This window comes from Chlorocebus sabaeus, chromosome 1 (assembly GCF_047675955.1).
Source record: "Chlorocebus sabaeus isolate Y175 chromosome 1, mChlSab1.0.hap1, whole genome shotgun sequence".
Lineage (NCBI taxonomy): Eukaryota > Metazoa > Chordata > Mammalia > Primates > Cercopithecidae > Chlorocebus > Chlorocebus sabaeus.
Window position 1 is genome coordinate 8,880,367 of NC_132904.1, and position 24,631 is coordinate 8,904,997.

At 49.7% G+C, this 24,631-nt stretch overlaps 1 protein-coding gene across 5 annotated transcripts; it reads right to left on the reverse strand.

Moving 5' to 3' along the window:
* DPF2 (double PHD fingers 2) lies at positions 1–24,595 on the reverse strand. Of its 5 annotated transcripts, none has more exons than XM_073014756.1 (12): positions 23,765–24,595; positions 13,108–13,268; positions 12,579–12,686; positions 12,090–12,253; positions 9,521–9,613; positions 9,289–9,367; positions 8,737–8,778; positions 7,558–7,695; positions 7,304–7,432; positions 7,003–7,115; positions 4,430–4,511; positions 1–1,296 (listed from the first exon to the last, which is right to left on the reverse strand). In XM_073014756.1, the coding sequence occupies exons 1-12, from the start codon at positions 23,806–23,808 to the stop codon at positions 1,220–1,222; spliced, it is 1,230 nt and encodes a 409-aa protein (XP_072870857.1). In that variant the 5' UTR covers positions 23,809–24,595; the 3' UTR covers positions 1–1,219. The 5 variants fall into 5 exon arrangements, with proteins under 5 accessions (XP_072870857.1, XP_072870859.1, XP_007985887.2 ...); XM_073014758.1 differs by lacking the exon at positions 23,765–24,595 and adding an exon at positions 23,406–23,428; XM_007987696.3 differs by lacking the exon at positions 23,765–24,595 and adding an exon at positions 18,960–19,289.
* Between the last annotated feature and the right edge of the window lie 36 nt (positions 24,596–24,631).

Genomic DNA, 24,631 nt, shown 5'->3' on the forward strand with positions numbered 1-24,631 from the left:
TCTGTGTAAAAACATTTATTTTTACTAATGTTTAGAATACAGGAACTAAAGAAAGAAAAAAAAGACACCTCAACTCCAAAGCGACAGTGAGTTAGGGCCTGCCCGCGGCCAACGGGGAAGGCTACTCCAGGGTGTCCTGGCATGGACTGTCCCCCCACTACTTAATGTCAGTGCCACTAAGCAGAAAACTTGAGGAATCAGGGTGTGAAGACCTTACCAGCTGCTAGCGAGCGTGCAAGGGAAGAAAGGGATGTCTATGTGGCTTCCCCATGAGCTGAGAGTCAGCATACACGGGGCAGGTGGCAGAGGCTCCCAATTCAGTTAAGAGCAGGAGGCTGAATGCCCAGGTCCAGGAAGAACAAAAAGGGGATTTTGGAGGTAGGCTTTTTTGTCGTGTTAAAAAACAGGCACATTATCCATCTCCCTGTAGCCCCCGAGCTGCTGGCCTGGCCCCCTGATCCTTCCCCTCTCCCCACAAAACCAAAAGGAATAAGAAGGGAGACAGAAGATGAGAAATTCCAAGGGTAGGGAATGCTTCAGTCACTGGAGACCGCCCATAAGAGTGAGCCAAGAGAGCACTGGGAGTAACAAGGTGAAGCTGCTGTTCCCCCTGGGGTAGGGTGGAGTGGGACAGGGCAGAGCCAGGAGGGTGACTGAGAACATCCTGACTCCAGCAAAGAACCCTCTGTAGCAGGAACAGAGGGCCGCAGAGAGCCACTCTGCAGGAAAGAGGTGAGGCTACGTGGCACAGGGGCATGGAAAGCTCCTTGTGGACGTGGCCTCGGCTTGCTTGCTCCCAGCTCCCTGGCCTGGCTTGCCTCTGGGGGATGGGAAAACTCTGGAGACCAGAGTGGAGGAAGAACAGAGAGAAGTGAGCTGCTCTCCCACTCTTTCTAGGAGGACACTGTTTGAACCCTGTGATCACCAGGGCCTGGGCCCAAGGCAAGCAGAGTGAATGCACTTAATGGAGAGCACAGAGAAACTGGGCCACACATACGCCTAGGGGCAGTGTGTTGCTCCTTTCTCCCTGAGGGCCTGGGGCCAGAGGTGGTCAGAGCTGCCACCTCAGCTTGCAGCTGCCAAAGGCAGGCTGGCACAACCACCCCAAGGTTCTCTGGACTTGTGAAGGAGAGGAGGAAGAAGGGAAAGATGGGTATGAAATATGAAGTGGAGGAGAGAAACAGCCTTAGATATGTCGGGGAGCAGGGGGGTGGCCACATCAAGAGGAGTTCTGGTTCTGGTAGATGGAAGCTTTCTCCTTCAACAGGTCCAGACATAGATGGCAGCTCCAACTTCCTGCAGAGAAGCAAAATGGGGTCAGGATGGGTCCCACACAATCCCCATCTGCTTGCAATTGCTCTGCTCTTGATACCCCATCTCTACAGCAGGATCAGCTACAGGTAGGATGAGGGATGCTCTGCGGCAGGAAAGTTCCATGGTTTCCTGAGCTGGGATAAACCTCTAAGTCTTCAAATATTGTGAAATATCATCCTCAATGGAGATGAAAGAAATCATCATCTAGAGGACTTCAGAATACCAGTGCCCAGGCCCTCTTGGCCCTGTTAAATCAGAAGTTCTGGGAGTATGAAGAAGGCCTGGGAAGACAGAAGTTTGTCAAGCTACCTCAGTGTTTTTTGTTTTTTTTTGTTTTTTTTTTTTTTTGAGACGGAGTCTCGCTCTGTCACCCAGGCCGGAGTGCAGTGCCCGGATCTCAGCTCACTTCAAGCTCTGCCTCCCGGGTTCACGCCATTCTCCTGCCTCAGCCTCCTGAGTAGCTGGGACTACAGGCGTCCGCCACCTCGCCCGGCTAGTTTTTTTTGTATTTTTTAGTAGAGATGGGGTTTCACCGTGTTAGCCAGGATGGTCTCAATCTCCTGACCTCGTGATCCACCCGTCTTGGCCTCCCAAAGTGCTGGGATTACAGGCTTGAGCCACCGCGCCCAGCCGCTACCTCAGTTTTAAGACTTGTGTAGTTTCACCAAAAAACACAAAATAATTGTCCCTTAAGAAAAACAATTGGTTCATTCATTGTTTATTAATATTTACTATGGCTGAATTCTTCTAATTTTTTTGAATAAAATTAGTCCTTAATGCCTTGAAATGATAAGCAAAATTATACATATGTGCATTTGGACATTATTCTAGGGGAAAGGATCCACAGCTTTTATCCGCTCTTCAGAAACATGTGACTCAAAAATGTAAGTCCTTTCTAACCCAAAAGTCAATAAGGTTGGCAAACTTTTCTGTAAAGAGCCAGAGTGTTACATATTTTAGGGTTTGTGAGCCACATACAGTCTCATGCACATCTTTTTTTTTTTTTTTAAACTCCCTTTATTATTTTTTGTCAAAACAAGAGTTTCCGCTCTGTTGCTCAGGCTGGAGTGCAGTAGGGTGATCTCAGCTTACTTCAACCTCTGCCTCCCAGGTTCAAGCAATTATCCTGCCTCAGCCTCTCTAGTAGATTACAAGTGCACAGCACCACGCCCAGCTAATTTCTGTATTTTTAGTAAAGACAGGGTTTTGCCATCCTGCCCAGGCTGGTCTTGAACTCCTGGGCTCAATAGATCCCAAAGTGCTGGGATTACAGAGGTGAGCCACAGCACCCAGCCAGTTTTTAATTTTTTTTTTTTTTTTGAGACAGAGTCTTGCTCTGTCGCCTGGGCTGGAATGCAGTGGCCGGATCTCAGCTCACTGCAAGCTCCGCCTCCCGGGTTTACGCCATTCTCCTGCCTCAGCCTCCCGAGTAGCTGGGACTACAGGCGCCCGCAACCTCGCCTGGCTAGTTTTTTGTATTTTTTTGGTAGAGACGGGGTTTCACCGTGTTAGCCAGGATGGTCTCGATCTCCTGACCTTGTGATCCGCCCGTCTCGGCCTCCCAAAGTGCTGGGATTACAGGCTTGAGCCAGTGCGCCTGGCCAAGGGGATTTTTTTTTTCAGGCTAGGTGCAGTGGTTCACACCTGTAATCCCAGCACTTTCGGAGGCTGAGGCGGGCAGATCACTTGAGCCCGGGAGTTCGAGACCAGCCTGGGCACCATGGCAAAACACTGTCTCTACTAAAAATACAAAAATTAGCCGGGTGTGGTGGCATGCCTGCAGTCCCAGCTACTCAGAAGGCTGAGGTGGGAGGATTACCAGATTACCTGAGCCCAGGGGAGCGGAGGTTGCAGTGAGCTGAGATCATGCCACTCCACTCCAACATGGGCAACAGAGCAAGACACTGTCTCAAAAAATAAAAATTAAAAAGAAAAGAAAAGGAAAGAAAAGAAAAGAAAATAGCTTGCAAGCTGTTTAAGCTGGCTGTGGCTGGATGTGGCCCATAGGTTGTAGCTTGTAGCTTGTTGACCCTTAGAACCTAGAACATCTGATACTTCCAGGGGTTGCCCCTCAGCTGCCTTAACACTCCAGTGAGGACGCTCGGGCCCGCAGCTCTCCACCCCCTCAATGTCCTGCAGCTCTCCACCCCCTCAATGTCCCACAGCTCTCCACCCCCTCAATGTCCCACAGCTCTCCACCACCTCAATGTCCCACAGCTCTCCACCCGCTCAATGTCCCACAGCTCTCCACCCCCTCAATGTCCCACAGAACTTTAATAGGAAAGCCATTTTGTAATATAGATAGTCTGTTTGATGGTTAAAAACAAAACATAAACACGCGACTTCTCCCCAAAGCAGATTCATAAACTGGGCCCGACAGAAGCTGAGTACTCCCCTGCAGCTGTTAAAGGACTCTTAGACTTTGTCAGTGGCCTCATTCTCTAGAGGGGTGACAGCAGTTTGACCAATATGTTACAAGTCAGCTTACATCACATAATGAAACACTTTCTCTTGACTGTAATGCTGGCCCACATCCTTTGTGCACAGTAACAGCTCCTGGGCATTTGTGTTCTGAGTAAGCTCCTGAATTTCTGTACAGAAAATTCAGCTGGAAGGGGACTTGTGGAGATGCAACCAATTCTTGGTGCCACCACTGGTTTCAGCGAATAGCTTCCATAAACTTGGACCATTATTACTGTAAGTTATGGGAGAAGCAGACTGACCCATTCAGGCTCCAAAGTCAAGTCCCCTCCCAATTCAGAAGGGGAAGGGATAGGAAATAAATGCTCAAATCTATCAAATTTCAAGAGGTGACTGTAGAAGCTTCACATCAGATAATCTACCACTTGAGTTTCCGCGACTGGTTGGAAGAAAATAAATCATTCCTCCTGGGTGACTGATCTCGGCTCAGCATCTGCTTTCTTCTGGGCTGTGAATTTTCTGTTGTAAATGTAGCTGATAATGTGCAAACACTAAACTCTTTAAGTTGAAATGTTAGGAAGGCATTCTAAACTGAGCCAAGGCAAGGGGATGATAACATAAAGAACATAGAACTCACTATTTTCCAAGTAACTAATAAAATAATTGTTCTGAGTAAAAGATCTGGGCAACTTACCTTCAGGGGGCTCAGACATGGACGGGGTGAGACAGTACATGTGGTAGCCACGATCGCAGTCATCACAGAAGAGCAGCTGGTCCTGAAGTAGGCAAGAGGGAAGAGGATGGGGATTGAATGACTGATGTGCCTCAGGCCACTACAGGAAGTGGGAGGGCTTCTGTGACAGGGCAGTTTCCAAGAGGGGTAGGTAGCAGGTAACAACAGATGCAGGAATCTTATGTAGGAACCACGCTGTCCCTCTCTACCGCAGATCCAGTCACTGTCATCTCTCATTTGAGTCCTTTCAGAGCTCCTAATCGATCAAATCGCCTCCAGTTTTTTTTTTTTTCCTAAAGCCCAAGCTCTATAGGTATATTTTTTTGAGACGGGGTATTGCTGTCACTCAGGCTGGAGTGCAGTGGTGCAATCACAGCTCACTGCAGCCTTGACGTCCTGGGCCCAAGTGATCCTACCTCAGCCTCAAGTAGCTGGGACTACAGGCACACACAACCACACCAGCTAATTTTTGAATTCTTCTGGAGAGACAAGGTCTCCTTATGTTGCCCAGGCTGGTCCTCAATTCCCAGGCTCAAGCAATCCTCCCACCTCAGCCTCCCCAAGTGCTTGGATTACAGGTGTGAGACGCCGTACCCAGTGACTATTTCTTTTTGAGACAAGGTCTCGCTTTGTTGCCCAGGCTGGAGTGCGGTGGTGTGATTGTGGCTCACTGCAGCCTCAAACTCCAGGGTTCAAGCGATCCTCCCACCTCAGCCTGCCAAGCAGCTGGGGTTAACATGTATGCCACCACACCTGACTAAGTTTTAATTTTTTTTTGTGGAGACAGGGTCTCCCTATGTTGCTCAGGCTGGTCCTGAATTCGTAGACTCAAGTGATCCTCCCGCCTCAGCCTCTCAAGTGTTAGGATTATATGCATAAGCCTCCATCCTTGTCCCTACAGTCTACCCTCCACACAGCAGCCAAAGTCTTCTTTTAAAAATATAAGACAAGGGCCAAGTGCGGTGGCTCATGCCTGTAATACCACCATTTTGGGAGGCTGAGGCAGGTGGATCACCTGAGGTCAGGAGTTAGAGACGAGCTTGGCCAACATGGTGAAACCTGATCTCTACTAAAAATTAGCCAGGTGTGGTGGCGGGCACCTGTAATCCCAGCTACTTGAGAGCTGAGACAGGAGAATTGCTTGAACCTAGAGGCAGAGGTTGCAGTGAGCCGAGATTGTGTCACTGCATTCCAACCTGGGTGACAAGAGTAAAACTCCATCTTGAAATAAATAAATAAATATAAAATAAAATACAAGACAATGCCAGACACAGTGGGTTCACGCCTGTAATCCCAGCACTTTGAGAGGCCAAGGTGGGAGGATTGCTTGAGCTCAGGAGTTTGAGACCAGCTCAGCAATATGGCAAGACCCTGTCTCTATCAAAAATATAAAAAAAGAAGCCAGGCATAGTGGTGTGCATCTGTGGTCCCAGCTACCTGGGAGGCTGAGGTGGGAGGATTGGATTGTTTGAGCCTAAAGGGAGAGGTGGTAGTGAGCTAAGATTGCATCGCTGCACTCCAGCCTGGGTGACAGAGAGACTCTGTCTCAAAATAAATAAATAAATACATAAAGAATAAATAAACAGCCGGGCGCGGTGGTTCACACCTATAATCCCAGCACTTTGGGAGGCTGAGGCAGGCGGATCACCGGACGTCAGGAGTTTGGTACCAGCCTGGCCAACATGAAGAAACCCCATCCCTCTACTAAAAATACAAAATTAGTCAGATGTGGTGGCACGTGTCTGTAATCCCAGCTCCTTGGGAGGCAGAGGTTGCAGTGAGCTGAGATCGTGACACTGTACTCCAGCCTGGGCGACACAGCAAGACTCCCTCTCAAAAAAATAAATAAATACATACATACATACATACATACATACATACATACATACATAACCATGTCACTTCCCTGATTAAAACCCTTTGACAGTGTCCTATTGTACCTAGAATAAAATCCAAGGCCCCACAGATCTGGCAGTGCTTGCCTCTCTCATCTCATCTCCCGCCATCCTCTCCCATGCCCTATCATTTGGCTTGTCCACTATAAGGCCTTGGCGCTGGCTGCTCCTTTCCTGGGACTGCTCTACCTCCAAATCTTCTTGACTGGCTCCTTGGTATCACCAAAATTTCAACACCAGCATCCCCCTCCCAGAAGAGCCATACCTCACCATCAAAATAAATCACTTATGCAATTATTCTCTGCCACATTACTGGTTTCATTTTTTTCATGGCACATTATACAAATCTCACATCCTTGCTTATTGTTGTTCCTGTAAGAATATAAATCTCATGAGGGAGGGACCTTGTTTGTCTTTAGTATCTTTAGTGCCTAGAACAGTGTCTGACATAAAATCAGCACTCAATATATATCTGGCAACAAATCAGAGTTCTGACTGAGATGCTAGGGAGGGGCATGTGGCATGTAGGAGGGATCTTGCTCCCTTTTTAAAAAAAGAAAGCTCACTTTAGAGGGAACTGTGCAAACAGCAGTAAAAGCCCAGAAGGAGCCATGCTGAGGAGGGGGCGGGGATACACACATCATTCTCAGAGGTGCCGCAGATGTTACAACATTTGCACTCGATGCACTGCCAGCGGTATGTCTTCACTGCCGCCATCATCACGGGGGTAAACTGGAGGCAAGATGGATGCCCTGTAGTGGGGGAAGTGAGTGAGACAGACAGTTGGAAATGCAGGGGGAAGAGAGGAGCTCCTGCCTGTGGCTACATCTTCTCTTGGTTAGGTAAAGCAAGGTGGGCTGGTTATGACAGCACTAGAGGCCAGCAAGCCAAGAGCCCCTTGGGGACTGGGCACAGCAGCAGCCTTCACGGGAAGCAGTACCTGAGCGGCCACAGTCAGAACAGGACACCAGCTCCTCGGGTTGTCCCGTCTTCTTGTTAATCTTTGAGTCCCCCAGGCAGAAGTCACAGTAGTTGTTGGGCAAGGCCAATCCATCAGGACCCTTTTTGGCTGCAGAGAGAAAGAGTTTTGATGACGCCCATGGGGTCCCTGAGCCACTCAACACCCATGCAAGGAGTGGTTTTCATAACCAGGCTAACTTCTGCTTGCCCACCACTTCTGACACCTCAGCTTACATTTCTGCTCCTCAGACCTCTGGGAAACAGGAGTGGGTGGCTGGGAGTCTTCCTTGTCCTCGCCCTCCTCCTCAGCCAAGTGGGAGTGGGCATAGTGGTAACTGAGGCCTGGTCGGTTCTTGTAACGTTTTCCACAAACTGAGTGGGGAGAAGATTGCAGAGAAAGGTGTTAGGATACAAGAGTGCCATGTCCCCACCCCTGCAAACTGTGGGGGCGCCACCTGAGGCAGAGGGCAACCATCCCTTCCCCTAGCAGCTCTACTCTGGGACAGGCCTTGAGTGATGGCCCCTTTCCCTCAGCCACAAGCATCAAGCCCTGGGGCTCTCTAGCCTCTGGGACGCTTTTACCTCCTAAACTCCAACCCCATGGCCACCACTGCTCTTCCATGTTGACTTCTGGAGGCTTAGCCCTCGGCCCATCACCAGTTAGTTGCTCTGGGATATAGTAACAGTCTGGGACGCTCCAGGTCAGGAAAGGGAAGGATATTCCTATAAGTCTTTGGTGTGGCAGGAAGGGGGAAAAGCGGATAAAACTCCAAACGTTTTTACCCCTCAGTAAATGTGGGAGGCTCATGCCACCCCACACAGACCATGGAGCCATCTCCTCTGAGTGTGGGGAAACGAGCAGGGGTGGGTTTCTTGGGGATATCCTATCAATGAAGCCAGCTGGGCAGTTGTCCCCAGAGAAATTCAAACACACTCCCACATAATTGCCCTGTCCAGGCCTGCCAATCAGCAAGGAAAGCAGATCCCCACGAAGCATTTTGTCATATTGACAGGTAATACCAAGAAGGGCAAGGGGGCCAGCAGGAAAGGAATGGGGAGAGAGGATGGCAGGAGGTAGTGGGGCAGTGGGGAACATGAGCTGACCACCAGGTGCCTGATCTGGGAAGGGAGCGGAAGGGTCTGATTGTAATGGGCTCCTGATAATGCTTCTGAAGCCACCCCATGCACCGGGCTGAGCAGCTCTAGAAGTAGGTTTGTGGGAGACAAGCAGTGGTAAAGGCAGCCTCCAGGACTTTGAGGAGTAGAGCACAGCAGAAGTTCCACTGCTCCTACCCCCATGCCATTCCAGAGATTTTAAAGCTAGCATCCCAGGAAATGAGAAAGGCAGGAGGAACAAGGGAAGAGGGAAAAAGGGACAGGAAAACCACAAGTCTGAAAAGTTGAGAGAGCTACCTCTCTGGGGCGCTTTCGAGGTATGCTTTTGTTTGAAACTATCTGAAAGACAGAAAGAAAAGTCATGAGAAGAAGGCCTTGACACACTTGAGACAGGAGCAGCATCAGCAGGAAAGCGGAGCAAACGAGAGAGAAACCCCAGCGGCGATGGTGCTCCCAGGGTGGAGGGACAGAAGCGGGGCAAGGCAGAGAGAAAGAAAAAGAGAACAGACGTTGAAAAACTCAGTGTCAGACCCCTGGGGCCCTGGCTTAACTGAGGCCAGGAGACCTGCAGGCCGTCTGTTGAGAGGCCAACCCTGCCTGCTGTGGCCCCCACAAGCAACCCCACCCCAGAGGATGGCAGAAATCTTTCCCAGAGCATGCAGGTCCCACCCGTCATATAGCAGGGCCCCAGGCCTCCCAGGGGTCTCATAGGGAAGCAGTCAGCAGGCAGGACAAGAACCCAGGTTTGTTTTAATACTCTGGGCAAAAACATAACCCTCCCTCCTCTCATAGCCTGAGCAGGAGCTGGGTCCAAGGCAAGGTCTACCCACCCACTTGTGAGGCACTCACTGTCACAGGCATACGGTTTATCCCGGTCCTCCAGGATGGAAGCATCCAGCTTCTTACGGGCACTGCCCACACCCTTACCCTGCCAAGAAGAGCAAAGAGACACCCTTATTGCAGTAGCTGGGCCTGAGGAGTTAGACTCTTTGGGAAGTGGCTGCTAATCTCACTTGAAATAAAACAAGGAATTCCCTAGGCCACCCTGTCCCAAGATGCAGGTAGCACGCTGGCCCCTCACCTTGGATTTCCCCTTTCCCCGACGCTTGGGAGTATCTTCTTCATAGTCTTCATCATCGAGGTCATCCAGGAAGTCATCTGGTTCTAGGATCCGCTGAGTGGACAGCAGGGTTAGCATGGGTAGAAATATGTGCATCCAAAAGCTCCCCTATGATGAGATTGGCCAAGGCCACCCAGAACCTCCTCTGTGACCTGGTCCCACCCACAGGTGAATGAGCCTCATTTCTCACCAATGCCCTTCAAGCACCCTACAATCCTGCTCCTGCTCCCTTCCATACTTTGGGATTTCTTTCCCCTGTGCTTCACATTATTTCCTTAGCCTGAAATGCTTTCCCTACCATGCCACAGGGCCAAATCAAATAGCATGCTTCCAAAAGGTTGCCCCAATGCCACAAGCAGCCATGCCCTCTCCTGCCTCTGATTGGCCACCCTGGGAGCACATTATTGGTGGTTCTGTCCTGACACTCGCCTCCTAGTTTAAATGAAAATGTTGTTGCCTGTTTGTGTGACTTTGTGGGAAGTTTTTTTTTTGAGACGGAGTTTCACTCTTGTTGCCCAGGCTGAAGTGCAATGGTGCAATACTGGCTTACCGCACCCTCCGTCTCCTGCATTCAAGTGATCCTCCTGCCTCAGCCTCCCAAGTAGCTGGGATTACAGGCATGCGCCAGCATGCCCGGTTAATACTATATTTTTAGTAGAGACGGGGTTTCTCCATGTTGGTCAGGCTGGTTTTGAATTCCCAACCTCAGGTGATCCACCTACTTCGGCCTCTCAAAGTGCTGGGATTACAGGCATGAGCCACTGTGGCCGGCCATGGGAAGTTTTTTTTTTGAGACAGAGTCTCATTCTGTCACCCAGGCTGGAGTGCAGTGTGGTGCGATCTCAGCTCACTGCAAGCACTACCTCCCGGGTTCACGCCTGAGTAGCTGGGACTACAGGTGCCCACCACCACGCCTGGCTAATTTTTTTGTATCTTTAGTAGAGACGGGGTTTCACCGTGTTAGCCAGGATGGTCTTGATCTCCTGACCTCATGATTCGCCTGCCTTGGCCTCCCAAAGGGATTACAGGCGTAAGCCACCGTGCCCAGCCCATGGGAAGTTTTTAAACCGCTTTGTTTCAGCTTGTCTGTGAAATGGGGAACACAGGACCTCCCCCATAAGGTTGTACAGACTAAAGGAGAAAGAGCATGAGAAAGCACTTAGCCCAATGCTGGCATATTTATAGCTCTTATTTTTATATATAGTCTTATCTTCTCTGTTGGCAGAGACCAAGTGTGTTTCACTGTGCAACCTCAGGGACCAAAAAACTTTGTGACACAAACTTTTGTGATAAAAGAGTAAAGTATTTAGGGATAAAAGTTTGTTTCCCTCCCTCCCCAGACAGGGTCTCCCTCTGTTACTCAGGCTGGAGTGCAGTGGCATGAGCAGAGCTACAGCCTCAATCTCCTGGGCTCAAGCAACCCTCCCACCTCAGCCTCCTGAGTAGCTGGGACTGCAGGCGTGTGCCACCATGCCCAGCTAATTTTTTATTTTTATTTTTAGTAGAGACAAGGTCCTGCTATGTTGCCTAGACTGAAAAGTTTTTTTTTTTTTTTTAAACGGAGTCTTGCTCTGTCGCCCAGGCTAGAGTGCAGTGGCCGGATCTCAGCTCACTGCAAGCTCCGCCTCCCGGGTTCCCGCCATCCTCCTGCCTCAGCCTCCTGAGTAGCTGGGACTGCAGGCGCCGCCACCTCGCCCGGCTAGTTTTTTGTATTTTTAGTAGAGATGGGGTTTCACCGTGTTAGCCAGGATGGTCTCGATCTCCTGACCCCGTGATCCGCCCGCCTCGGCCTCCCAAAGTGCTGGGATTACAGGCGTGAGCCACCGCGCCCGGCTGAAAAGTTTTTGATATATGAATCTTCCTCTCAAACGGTTTAGCAAAGACAGATAAGGCAAATGTGGCAAAATGTGAAACTGATAAATCTAGGTAAAGAGTATATGGTATTTCTTTGTACTATTCTTGTACCTTCTGGTTTTAAATTTTTTTTGTTGCCCAGGCTAGAGTGCAGTGGCATGATCCCGGCTTACTGAAGCCTCCAACTCCCAGGCTCAAGCGATTCTCCCACCTCAGCTTCCCTAGTAGCTGGGACAACAGGCACATGCCGCTATGCCCGGGTAATTTTTTTTATTATTACTTTTTGTAGATATCGGGTCTCACTTTGTTGCCCAGGCTGGTCTCGAGCTCTTGGGCTCAAGCAATCCTCCTGCCTTGGCCTCCCAAAGTGCTGGGATTATAGGCATGAGCCACTGCACCTGGCCTCTTTTAATTTTTTAAATGAAAATTATATATGTGTATAATAATAACGTTCTGTGATAAAAGTGGATGAATGAGTGAGAGTCTATACTTAGAAGCAAGCAAAAGAGAAGCCAGTCAGTACCTGACAATAACCAGGGATTGAAGTAAGAACAGAACTGCAGGGGCCTGCTTCCTGGACCCCAGCTTCTGTTTCAGTTCTAGAAACTGCATGGCCCCAGTGAAGAGGAGGCTGATTTCCATCAAAGCTCCCTTAGCCACAGGGATAATCTTGTACCTTTCGCGCTCGACTGTTGGTCACAGGAAACTCGCCCAGGCTGTCATCATCAACTCGGGGATCCGGGGCGCCTCGCTTCTCCAGGGGGTCAGTGCGCAACAGAGCCTCTAAACTACTGCCATCCTGAGAGATCAGCCCCTCCTTCTTCAGGGTTTGGTCTGTGTCTGCAAGCAAGATCAGGATGAAGCAAAGCTCAGAATGGCTGAAAGCAGACTGCTCTGAGTCCACATAATGCTAGGGCTTACCAAAGGTCTGTCACTGTCTTTTGTTCTCTGGATGCCCAGGAATTAAGACCCCCTAGTTCACTTGGCACCATAACTTATCTGTTTACCTGTCTCCCCTTCTAGACTAAGCTCTTTAAAGGAAAGAATCACATCATATTCATTTGAGTATATTTGGGATCTAGTACTGGGCCTGGTATATCGTAGTGATTAGCAGGCTCTCACCATGCAGCAGGCCACGCCTCTGCGCAGGAAGTATGTGCCTTACCTGGCTTAATAGATGGGAATGAAAGTCGTGGATCCTCAGGGGGATGGGCTCGCCGCTTTTTCCGCCAGCGCCGGGCAGGGTAGGAGTACAGCTGTCCAGAGGCCAATCCTACGGCAGGAAGAAAGATAGAAGTCAGGCCCTAACCCAGTATTAGAAAATAATACCAAACACTTTCTAATTACGTAGTCCCCCTTTTGAGTTCTAGAGCAAGGGAGGAATTCTGACAGTGAGGGCCTAGGGGGTTAGATGGAACAGTCTGTGGAAAAGAAAAATCGATATATAAGCTTAGGGGCCTTGGCTAATACATAGTTCTCCAGACATACAATGGCCTCAGCAGGGTAGAAAACAAAGATGCTGGTATCAACCTATCTGCTTCATCCTCCCTGCGTTTCTAACCACACGAAGACCATATTCATCCATAGGTGGAAGGCAGTAGGGAAAACCTGATCAACTGTCTCATCACCTAAGATGAGGAGGCTTCTTCCTCCTTATGCTCCTGAGTCCCCTTCTCCCAAGTCTGGACCCTCACCTGGACCCCGGTGTCGCTTTTCCATCCAGATGTAACAATTGCTCTGGGCTACTCCGGTCTGTGAGTCCAAGAAAGGCAGGCGCACGCTGCGCTCAGCACAGAGGCGAGCATTGTAATTGTGGCACTGCTCCATGGCATCTTTGTAGTACTGCTCCCCAAGGCTGCAGAGAAGATAGAAACCAGGCGTGTGTGTTGGAGTGGGGAGCATAGGGTGCCGAGCTATTTCTCTCCCCTGTCATCTGCTTCTCTAGAAGGCTCAAGGGACTGGGAGGCTGTCTCTTCCATTCTATTTGCCTCCACTTCTGCCTCACGGGACAGCAAGTCCCTTTTCTAGGCCACCATTAGGAATTACTTTACGAATAAATTACTATCAGGAACACATGATTTCATCATATGTCTAATCAGACTTAAGTCTAACCCCCAAAGAGGGTAAGGAACTAATGTTCACTCCATGTGTCTCACAAGCCCACCCCTGTGCTAGTTAAGATGTTATTTATCTTAACCCTTATGACGCTGAGAAGCAAACGATAGTCCCCTCTAAGTTCCTCCTTATTTCCTCCTTCCTAGAATCACCTCCCAAATAAACTACATGCTCCCACATCCTCGCCCCAGGGTCTGCTCCAGAAGGAAAGAGTTCAAGGTCTAGGGGACTTATTAAAATGTATTCAGCAAACTAGTAAATCCATACAATGAAATTCTATTTAGCCATAAGGAGGAAGCTCTTCACATACTGATATTAAAGCATTTCAAGTTAACTAGGGACAAAAAGCAAAGCAAGGTACACTGCTGAGAAGTGTCAAAGAAAGCTATCATTTATGTAACAAAATGGAAAAGAAACTGCAGGTCAGCAGGAAGAAAAAGTGGGTGACTAGGCCACTTCCTTCCATATGCCTTTTTATATCTTTTGAATTTTGAACTAGGTTTTTAATCAACTAATTAATTTTACATTTATGGAAGATATCTACAAGTACCTGAAGTTCCTTGAAGTTTTTATTGAGCACCATCACTGATAAGAAACTTGTTTGCTCTAAGGCCCATCTTAGGGTGCTTCTCTATTCTCACAAAATAAAATTATATAGGAAAAAATCTCCTTGGTCTCAAAAGACTCAATTTGAAGTCTGAATCAAGGGTAAACCTTTAAGTGGAAAACTGGAAAACTGCACAGTGCCAGGTTCTAAGAAGCATGTACGTAGAACCTATCTTGTTCTCATCTTGCAGGGTTTAACCAGGACTTTGGTAACGGAGTTTTAAACAAACTCTATCAGTTCATATTTATATTCAATCAATTTTTTTTTTTTTTTTTTTTTTAGAGACAAGGTCTCACTATGTTGCCCAAGCTAGACACAAACTCCTGGCTCAAGCGACCCTCCTGCCTTAGCCTCCCAAGTATCCGGGAATAGAAGTATGTGTCTCAGTGCCTGGTGCCAATCAATCTTAAACCAAAGGCAGAACGGATTTCTTTCTCATAGTATCCCCAGTCCTCACGAAGATGTCTGAGATACAGTCAGACCCGACTTGAGAGTAAAAAGACCTGGCTGGCCTGCAAGTCACCACATGAACATGGACATTTAGTCAACCCGGGTGGACCTTGGTTATTCTTCTATAGATTGAGGAGGTTGGACCAAATGAGCTTTGACATATCAGGATTTTACAAGAAACAGCCTGGGGATGAAACAGCAAACAGATTAAGTCTCTGTGGTTTCTGTCCGTAACTCGGGCTACACCAAAAAATCCTGATCTGGAATGTGATGGGGGCCTTCAGCGAGCAGCCACAATAGACCACTGCATAACTTACCATGTGCCCAGCAAGTAAAAAAGACATATAGCACACACAGAGATGGCAACGCCACAAATACGGCCTGGCATGATTCAATGAGCTGTAATGACTGTAATCTGAGGTAGGCACGAATCTCACGTTGGAGAGCAGAATGGAGAAAGCAGCCTCGCCTCTGCGAGCTCGCCTTTAGGAGGCAGCCACGTCTTCACCACACAGAATAAAACTGGATAAACAAGGCTGAGTGCCGCAGCTCCTTTGTTTCTGCTGATGGGAATTGATACTGACACTGGAAGTCAAATGGAAGGCAGGGCCAGGCTGGCGAGGGCGGCAAAGTCAGAGCAAGGAGGCTGGAAACAGTATTGGGAGGAATGAATGAGAGATGTTCTGTCAGGGCTCTTGTGAGCTACATGGGATTTCAAAAGGTAAAGCAAACAGTCTTGGGGGTACAAGGGCTGGGAATGAAACACGGAAGTGTTTGTGAGGGGAGAATCTGATGAAGAGAGAACAGGACAGGATGAGAGTGAGCTCTTAAGAACTTAAGGGAGGCTGGGCACAGTGGCTCATGCTTATAATCCCATCACTTTGGGAGTCCAAGGCCGGTGGATCTCTTGAGACCAAGACTTAGAGACCAGCTTGGGCAACATAGTGAGATCCCATCTCTACAAAACGTTAAAAATAAATAAACCATCAGCTAGGTTTGGTGGTGCAGGCCTGTGGTCCCACGTAGTCCCTGGGGTGGATGAGGTAGGGGAATCATTTGAGCCTAGGAAGTTGAGGGTGCAGTAAACCAAGGTTATACCACTGCACTTCAGCCTGGGGGACAGAGGGAGGCTCTGTCTCTTAAAACAAAACAACAACAACAACAAAAACTTAAGGCTCCAGTACCATGAAATGTCAAGTTAACATTAATTACTGTTCTCTCTCTCTCTCTCTATATATATATATACATATATATCTTTTTGAGACAAGAGACTTGCTTTGCCACCCAGGCTGGAGTGCAGTGGTGCAATCTCGGCTCACTGCAGCTTCTGCCTCCTGGGTTCCAACGATTCTCTTGCCTCAGGCTCCCGAGTGGCATGCGCCACTATGCCCAGCTAATTTTTGTATTCTTAGTAGAGACAGGGTTTCACCATGTTGGCCAAGCTGGTCTCAAACTCCTGACTTCATGATCCACCCACCTCGGCCTCCCAAAGTTCTGGGATTACAGGCGTGAGCCACCGGCCCAGCTTCATTTTTTTCTTTTTTTGAGATGGAGTCTTGCTCTGTCACCCAGGTTGGAGTGCAGTGGCGCAATCTCGGCTTACTACAACCTCCACCTCCTGGGTTCAAGCGATTCCCCTCCCTCAGTACCCCGAGTAGCTGAGATTACAGGCACATGCCACCACGCCCAGCTAATTTTTGTATTTTTAGTAGAGTGGGGTTTCGCCATGCTGGCCAGGATGGTCTCAATCTCCTGACCTTGTGATCCGCCCGTCTCGGCCTCCCAAAGTGCTGGGATTACAGGGGTGAGCCACCACGCCCAGTCGTCTCTTTCTTTTTTTTAAGACAGAGTCTTAAAGTGTCACTCAGGCCGGAGGGCAGTGGTGTGACATCAGCTCACTGCAACCTCCACCTCCTGGGTTCAGGCGATTTTTGTGCCTCAGCCTCCCGAGTAGCTGGGACTACAGGTGTGTGCCACCCCACCTGGCTAATTTTTATAGTTTTAGTAGAGATGGGGTTTCACCATGTGGGCCAGGATGGTCTCGAACTCCTAACCTCAAGCGATCAGCCCGCCTCAGCCTCCCAAAGTGCTGGGATTATAGACGTGAGCCACTGCACCCAGCCAAGACTTTCATTTCTGACATCACATTTGGAAGGGACAGAAACTTACAAATAAGAAAATTCTTAAGGCCGGGCGCGATGGCTCACGCCTGTAATCCTAGCACTTTGGGAGGCCGAGGCGGGTGGATGACCTGAGGTCAGGAGTTCAAGACCAGCCTGGCCAACGTGATGAAACTCCATCTCTACTAAAAATACAAAAATTAGCCAGGTGTGGTGGTGGGCACCTGTAATCTCAGCTACCCGGGAGGCTGAGGCAGGAGAACTGCTGGAACCCAGGAAGTGGAGGTTGCAGTGAGCCAAGATCATGCCACTGCATTCAAGCCCGGGCCGGCAACAGCGAAACTCTAAGAAAATAAAAAAAAAGAAAAGATGAGCCAGTGGTCCTGACCACAACATACTCAATGTATAACATCAGCTGTCAGAAGACTACGTACACTATAATCAAGAGAAGTGACAAAAAATGATCTCCAAATGAACTGGAAGAATGGAAGCCCCTTCTTAAAGGGATAATTCTGCGGGAGTACGTATTAATTGTGATCTGAGGCCCTGTGCAGCTAGAAATGAGGAGGAGAGAGTTGGTTTCTCATTACTGGCATTCAGGAATTAGTGGCCGGTGATGCTCACAATCTCTACAGTTTTTCAAAGAGAAACAAGATGTCATGCTCTGTTTAAACGGGCAACCCCTCACTTATGACACAACTTGAAAGCACTGGCAACCCTATTTCCCCAAGGAAAATCTTCCAACACGAAGAGCCTCACTACGTTTAACTCTCAAAACCTAGGCAAGTCTGATACTCCTCCAGTACAATGAGAATCTTTCTTTTTATTTTTGGAGAAACTTGTGTAAAACATCCCCTTACAATGGGATGAGGGAAGTCAACAAAGACGCAGGGAAACAAAGAAAGAACATCTGAGTCAGGAAGGATAACTGGATAAATGGTAGATCAACAGTGTCATTTCTAAATTGAGAAAAATGTCAGCCTGAAGAGAGAGCTGGGGAAACTGAAGTGGGCAGATCAGAGAGAAAGACAATAGTGTTGGGAGGAGGGGTGGCTGAAAGAGACAGCAGGATAGAGCAGAAAGCAAGTTAAAAAAAAAAAAAAAAACCACAAGAGGAGGAAAGGCACTTAGCTTAATGGAAGTGGGAAAGCATTCTCAAATAAAAGGCTTCAGGCAGGAGGGAGAAGCAACTTACTCTTTAAAAAGGCCCCTAGGAAAAGAGGGGCTCAGGCCACGACAAAAACAGATGAGAAGCTGTGAGTCCCTTAGAATACTTACCAAACCTTTACCTCGTCACCCAGTCAAAATCCAAAAACCCTGACTGGACAGTTAGACACCACTCAATTTTCCCACCCTTGCACCAAGCCCAACATACCCATTAAAAGAAGCTCTATTCGCCCACCGGGCATTAACCCAATCTAAAACTCATTCTGATTCTCCTGTAGGAATAAATCAAGTCAGTCCCAAAGCATCTTTAACTCACAGGAAGCAGTTCATAGGCCAGTGTCCATGGCCCCAACAGCTATTAACTTTAACTTTGCTTGAAATCTGACCAGCACAACGGTATCGCATAATAGGAAGAATGATGCCCCTTTAGATGCCCCTTTAGGCTACTAAGCTGTCCTGAACGGCTTCGGTACAGTTGCAGGTTTTTGATGGTTGCCACTGGAAGGCGCCAAGGCCCACTCCCCTTCTGGATCCGCTCCTCGACAAATGCTTCCCAAGAATATTTGTAGTCTTAGGTGCCTGCCACCCAAGATCCTCCCAAACATCACGGGGCTGCTTGGAACTGAAACAGCCAGCCCCGCAGTGCACCCCACAGGGGCCGCCGAGCCTGTTGCTGCAGCGGACGGGACGGGGCGGGATGGGCGGCGGGTTAGCCGTGGGGCCGCCCGGGCCTCGGCCCCGCTCCTCCGGACTGAGGCGTCTCGGGAGAGGACCGGGACGGTGAGTCTCGCGTGCAGGGAGGGCGCCATGCTCTGGAAACCGTCAGCCCCGAGGAACGCTGAGGCCACACAGCCCAGCAGAGAGGCCGCCCGTCGGGGCTCCAGTGTGCCCCCATCAGGGCCTCCACAAGTTTCCAAAGAAGCGCAACGTCTTCTCCGGAGTCTCCTATTGCCCTCCCCACCAGGAGTCGCAACATGGCCTTCCCGGGGATGTCCCTCTCTCCGCCTAGTCCCTTTCCCCACCGCCCCCTACTCCCAGGCCCTTTACAAAACCTGCCGCCCTAGGAGAGAAAGAAACCACCACTCACAGCTTCACTACATTCTCCACCACAGCCGCCATCTTCCCTGCTCCTCTCCCTCGGGCCGGGAGGCCCCAAAGTCCGCAGCGCGCAGGCGCCGGGACCGCACCGGGGTACCAGGTTCCTCGCCCTCTGCGCAAGCGCCGTCCGGGCGCGCGCACGAGAGCGAGCACCGAAGAAAGAGCTTTACGCCTGTTCCCAGGGGCCGGGTAGGACCCAACGGGAGCCCGACGCGCAGGCGCAACCGGAGACTGGCGTGCGCCCCAGAGCTTCGGTTGGAGGCCCGCCTCTTCTACTTAGAGGAGCAGGAGGCGGGGCAGGGCGCGGTGGTTCACGCCTGTAATCCCAGCACTTCGGGAGGCCGAGGCGGGCGGATCACGAGATCAGAAGATCGAGGCCATCCTGGCTAACACAGTGAAACCCCATCACTACTAAAAATACAAAAAATTATCCGGGCGTGGTGGCGGGCGCCTGTAGTCCCAGCTACTCGGGAGGCTGAGGCAGGAGAATGGCGTGAACCCGGGAGGCGGAGCTTGCAGTGAGCCGATATTGCGCCACCGCACTCCAGCCTGGGCGACGGTCTCAAAAAAAAAAAAAAAAAAAAAAAAAAAAAAGAAGAGCAGGAGCCGGGCGCGGTGGCTCACGCCTGTAATCCTAGTACTTTGGGAGGCCGAGGCGGGTGGATCATCTGAGGTCAGGAGTTCGAGACCAGCCTGGCCAACGTGGTGAAACCCCCATCTCTACTAAAAATACAAAAATTGGCCCGGCATGATGGCAGGTACCTGTAATCCCAGCTACTCGGGAGGCTGAAGGGGGAGAATCGCTTGAACCTGGGAGGCGGAGGTTGCAGTGAACTGAGATCATGCCATTGCACTCCAGCCTGGATGACAGAGCGAGACTCTGTCTCAAAAAAAAAAAAAAAAAAAAGCAGGAGGAGGTCAGTCACGGTGGCTCCCAGCACTGTGGGAGGCGGAGGCAGGAGGATTGCTTTGAGCTCAAGAGTTCGAGACCAGCCTGGGCAACATAGCGAGTCCTCCTCACTACTAAAAATTAAAAAATTACCCGGATGTGCACTTTGGGAGGCCGAGACGGGCGGATCACGAGGTCAGGAGATCGAGACCATCCTGGCTAACACGGCGAAACCCCGTCTCTACTAAAAATACAAAAAACTAGCCGGGCGAGGTGGCGGGCGCCTGTAGTCCCAGCTACTCCGGAGGCTGAGGCAGGAGAATGGCGTAAACCCGGGAGGCGGAGCTTGCAGTGAGCTGAGATCCGGCCACTGCAGTCCAGCCCGGGCTACAGAGCAAGACTCCGTCTCAAAAAAAAAAAAAAAAAAAAAAAAAAAAATTACCCGGATGTGGTGGCGTGCACCTGTGTTCCCAGCTACTCTAGAGGCTGAAGTGACAGGATTGCTTGAGCACAGGAGGGTCGAAGGTGAGTGAGCCATGATTGCGCCACTGACTCCAGCCTGGGCAACAAAGCCAACCCTGTCTCAAAAAAAACAAAAAACAAAAAACAGCCCAAGTCAATCTTCAACTATCACCTCTTTTCACCCTTTAAAAGCAAATAGTATTCCCTATCTCTGTTACTTTGTTTCTAGTTGTTTCTAGGTCCCTCTTTCATCCAGTTTAATGGGAACTTTGTTCCCACCTGTTCACTTGAAACAGCTCCTGTCACCACGACCTCCCTTTCAGCAGATTTAGAGATCTATTTTCTGTCCTCATGGGCCTGTCGACCCCCATTACACCGTTGGCCACTCTCTGCTTTTCAAACTCTTCTCCAGATCTTTGAGACGCCTTTCCCTCCTGGCTGTCCTTCCCCACTGGCATTTCCTTTCACCTTCTTCCTCTGTTCAGCCTCTGTCAGAGTCCTCAGGGCTTGGTCATTGGTACTTGTCATTTTTCTTTTCTTTTCCTTTTTTTTTTGAGAGAGTTTGCTCTTGGTGCCCAGGCTGCAGTGCAGTGGTGCAATCTCAGCTCACTACAACCTCCACCTTCCAGGTTCAAGTGATTCTCCTGCCTCAGCCTCCCGAGTAGCTGGGATAACAGGCTCCCGCCATCATGCCCAGCTAATTTTTGTATTTTTAGTAAAGATGGGGTCTCATCACGTTGGCCAGGCTAGTCTCAAACTCCTGACCTCAAGTGATCCGCCTGCCTCGTCCTCCCAAAGTGCTGGGATTTCAGGCGTGAGCCACCACACTGGCCATCATTTTTCCGATATACCTTATTTCACCAATTCCAAGATGCACATATTCTCCCCCCCCCATTTTAATATTTCAGAAGCAGGACACATGTTACCATTGCTATGTCTTTGTTTGTTTTGTTTGTTTTTGAGGTGGAGTCTCTCTCTGTCGCCCAGGCTGGAGTGCAGTGGCACGATCTTGGCTCACTGCAAGCTCCGCTTCCCGGGTCCACGCCATTCTCCTGCCTCAGCCTCCCGGGTGTCTGGGACTACAGGCGGCTGCCACCACACCCGGCTAATTTTTTGTATTTTTAGTAGAGACAGGGTTTCACCGTGTTAGCCAGGATGGTCTCAAACTCCTGGCCTTGTGATCCGCCTGCGTCGGCCTCCCAAAGTGCTGGGATTACAGGTGTGAGCCACTGTGCCAGGCCTCCTATGTCTTAAAATCATATTTAGCAGATGAGAGTTGTGAAGTATTTGTCATTGCTAACCCTGCACCAGTTTCAAAACATGCAGAATAGGTGTTAGCAGCTTGGAAGAAAAACCCAGAGATGATGCTGGTGTATTCTTTTTTTTTTCCCCCAAGACAAAGTCTTGCTCTGTTGCCCAGGCTGAAGTGCAGCAGTGCGATCTCAGCTCACTGCAACCTCTGCCTCCCGGATTCAAGCAATTCTGCCTCAGCCTCCCGAGTAGCCAGGATTACAGGCATGCACCACCATGCCTGGTTAATTTTTGTATTTTTAGTAGAGAGGGGTTTTCGCCATGTTGGCCAGGCTGGTCTCGAACTCCTGACCTTGTGACCGCCTGCCTTGGCCTCCCAGAGTGCTGGGAATACAGGTGTGAGCCACTGCATGTGGCCTATAAAATTTTTTTTTTTTTAATTAGCTGGACGAGACAGAAAGTAGCATGGTGGTTGCAGGCACTAGGGGGCGGGGAGAATGGGAGCTAATGTTTAATGGAGACACAGCTTCAGTTTGGAAACATGAAAACAATTCTGGAGATGGATGCTGGTGATTGTTGCAAAATAACCTAAATGTAGTTAATACCACTGAAATGTATACTTAAAATGGTAAATTTTATGTTATATATATTTTACCACAATAAAAAAAAATGCGGCTGGCCGGGCGCGGTGGCTCAAGCCTGTAATCCCAGCACTTTGGGAGGCCAAGACGGGTGGATCACGAGGTCAGGAGATCGAGACCATCCTGGCTAACATGGTGAAACCCCGTCTCTACTAAAAAATACAAAAAACTAGCCGGGTGAGGTGGCGGGCGCCTGTAGTCCCAGCTACTCGGGAGGCTGAGGCGGGAGAATGGCGTGAACCCGCGAGGCGGAGCTTGCAGTGAGCTGAGATCCGGCCACTGCACTCCAGCCTGGGCAACAGAGCGAGACTCCGTCTCAAAAAAAAAAAAAAAAAAATGCGGGCTGAGTACAGTGGCTCATACCTGTAATTCCAGCACTTTGGGAGGCCGAGGCAGGAGGATCACTTGAGCTCAGGAGTTTGAGACCAGCCAGAGCAACATAGAAAAACCTCATCTCTACAAAAAATAAAAATAAAAATAAACGGCTGGGCACGGCGACTCACGCCTGTAATCCCAGCACTTTAGGAGGCCGAGGCAGGTGGATCAGGGCTAACACAGTAAAAACCCGTCTCTACTAAAAATACAAAAATTAGCTGAGCATGGTGGCACGCACCTGTAGTCCCAGCTACCAGGGAGGCTGGGGGAGGAGAACCCAGGAGCTAGAGGTTGCAGTGAGCCGAGATCGTGCCCCTGCACTCCAGCCTGGGTGACAGAGTGAGACTCTGTATCAAAAATAATAATAATAATAAAGGCCAGGCACAGTGGCTCACGCCCATAATCCCAGCACTTTGGGAGGCCAAGGTGGGCAGATCACCTGAGGTCAGGAGTTTGAGACCAGCCTGGCCAACGTGGCAAAATCCTGTCTCTACTAAAAATACAAAAATTGTTCTACAAAAATGAGCTGGGCGCCAGGCGCGGTGGCTCACACCTGTAATCCCAGCACTTTTGGAGGCCGAGGCAGGAGGATCACAACATGGCCAACATGGTGAAACCCTGTCTCTACTAAAATACAAAGAATTAGCTGGGCGTGATGTGCGAGCCTACGGTCCCAAATACTTGGGAGGCTGAGGCAGGGGAATCACTTGAACCTGGGAGGCGGAGATTGCAGTGAGCTGAGATAGGTGCCTCTGCACTCCAGCCTGGCACCAGAGCGAGACTCCATCTCAAAACAAAACAAACAAACAAAAATTACCCAGGCATGGTGACAGGCGCCTGTAATCCCAGCTACTTGGGAGACTGAGGCAGGAGAATCACTTGAACCCGGAGGCGGAGGTGGCAGTGAGCCGAGATGGTGCCACTGTACTCTAGCCTGGGCAACAGAGCAAGACTCCATCTCGAAATAAATAAATAAGATGTCCAGAAATAATAACAAGAAAAAATACATTCACACACACACACACACACAGTAATGTCTGTGAAAGGCTGGGGGAGTGTTGGGTGTCTGGGATTCGAGGGTCACACAGGTGGAAAAGAACTGGCTGAGGGTGGAAGAAGGGGCCACTGGGCCCCACCTTAGGCCACCCCCCTCCTCTCTGTCCCCAGCATCCTCACCTGGGTCGACTCCTCCTGGTCACGCCTGCCATGGCCACCTCCATCCCCAACCTGGCCTGGGTGGTGTTCTTCCTCAAGTCTCTATCTGACCACCTACCTCTCCTGCTTTCATGTCCTTCAGCAGTGTCCCATCGTCTCAGCGTCAGCCTGGCCAGCGAAACTCTTCCCCGCTGACGCCAGCCTGTGTTCCAGCTTCACAGTCCTGCCCTTCCCGAGCTCCAGTTTCTTCCTTCATAACACATTGCAACCATTTGTTAACACCTTTCCTGGATGGGCATGGTGGCTCGTGCCTGTAATACCAGCACTTTGGGAGGCCAAGGTGGACGGATCACCTGAGTTCAGGTGTTAGATAGCAGCCTGGCCAACATGGTGAAACCCTGTCTCTACTAAAAATACAAAAAATGAGCCAGGCGTGCCGGTGGGTGCTTGTAGTCCCAGTTACTTGGGAGGCTGAGGCAGGAGAATTGCTTGAATCCAGGAGGCAGAGGTTGCAGTGAGCCAAGATTGTGCCACTGCACTCCAGCCCAGGCAACAGAGTGAGACTCCATCACAAAACAGACAAACAAACAAATGAAAAATTTAGCCAGGCATGGTGGCGTGCACCTGTAATCTCAGTTACTTGGGAGGCTGAGGCAGGAGGGTAGCTTGAACCCGGGAGGCAGAGGTTGCGGCTAGCCAAGATTTCGCCATTGCACTCTAGCCTGGGCAACAGAGTGAGACTCTGTCTCAAAACAAACCAAACCAAAACAAAACAAAAACAAAAACAAAACTTCCCTGTGGCTAGTAGTGTTATCCCTAATTTTCTCAGTAACCTTGTGAGGTAGCTATCAGTGGCTCCATTTAATTTTTTTTTTTTTTTGAGATCGA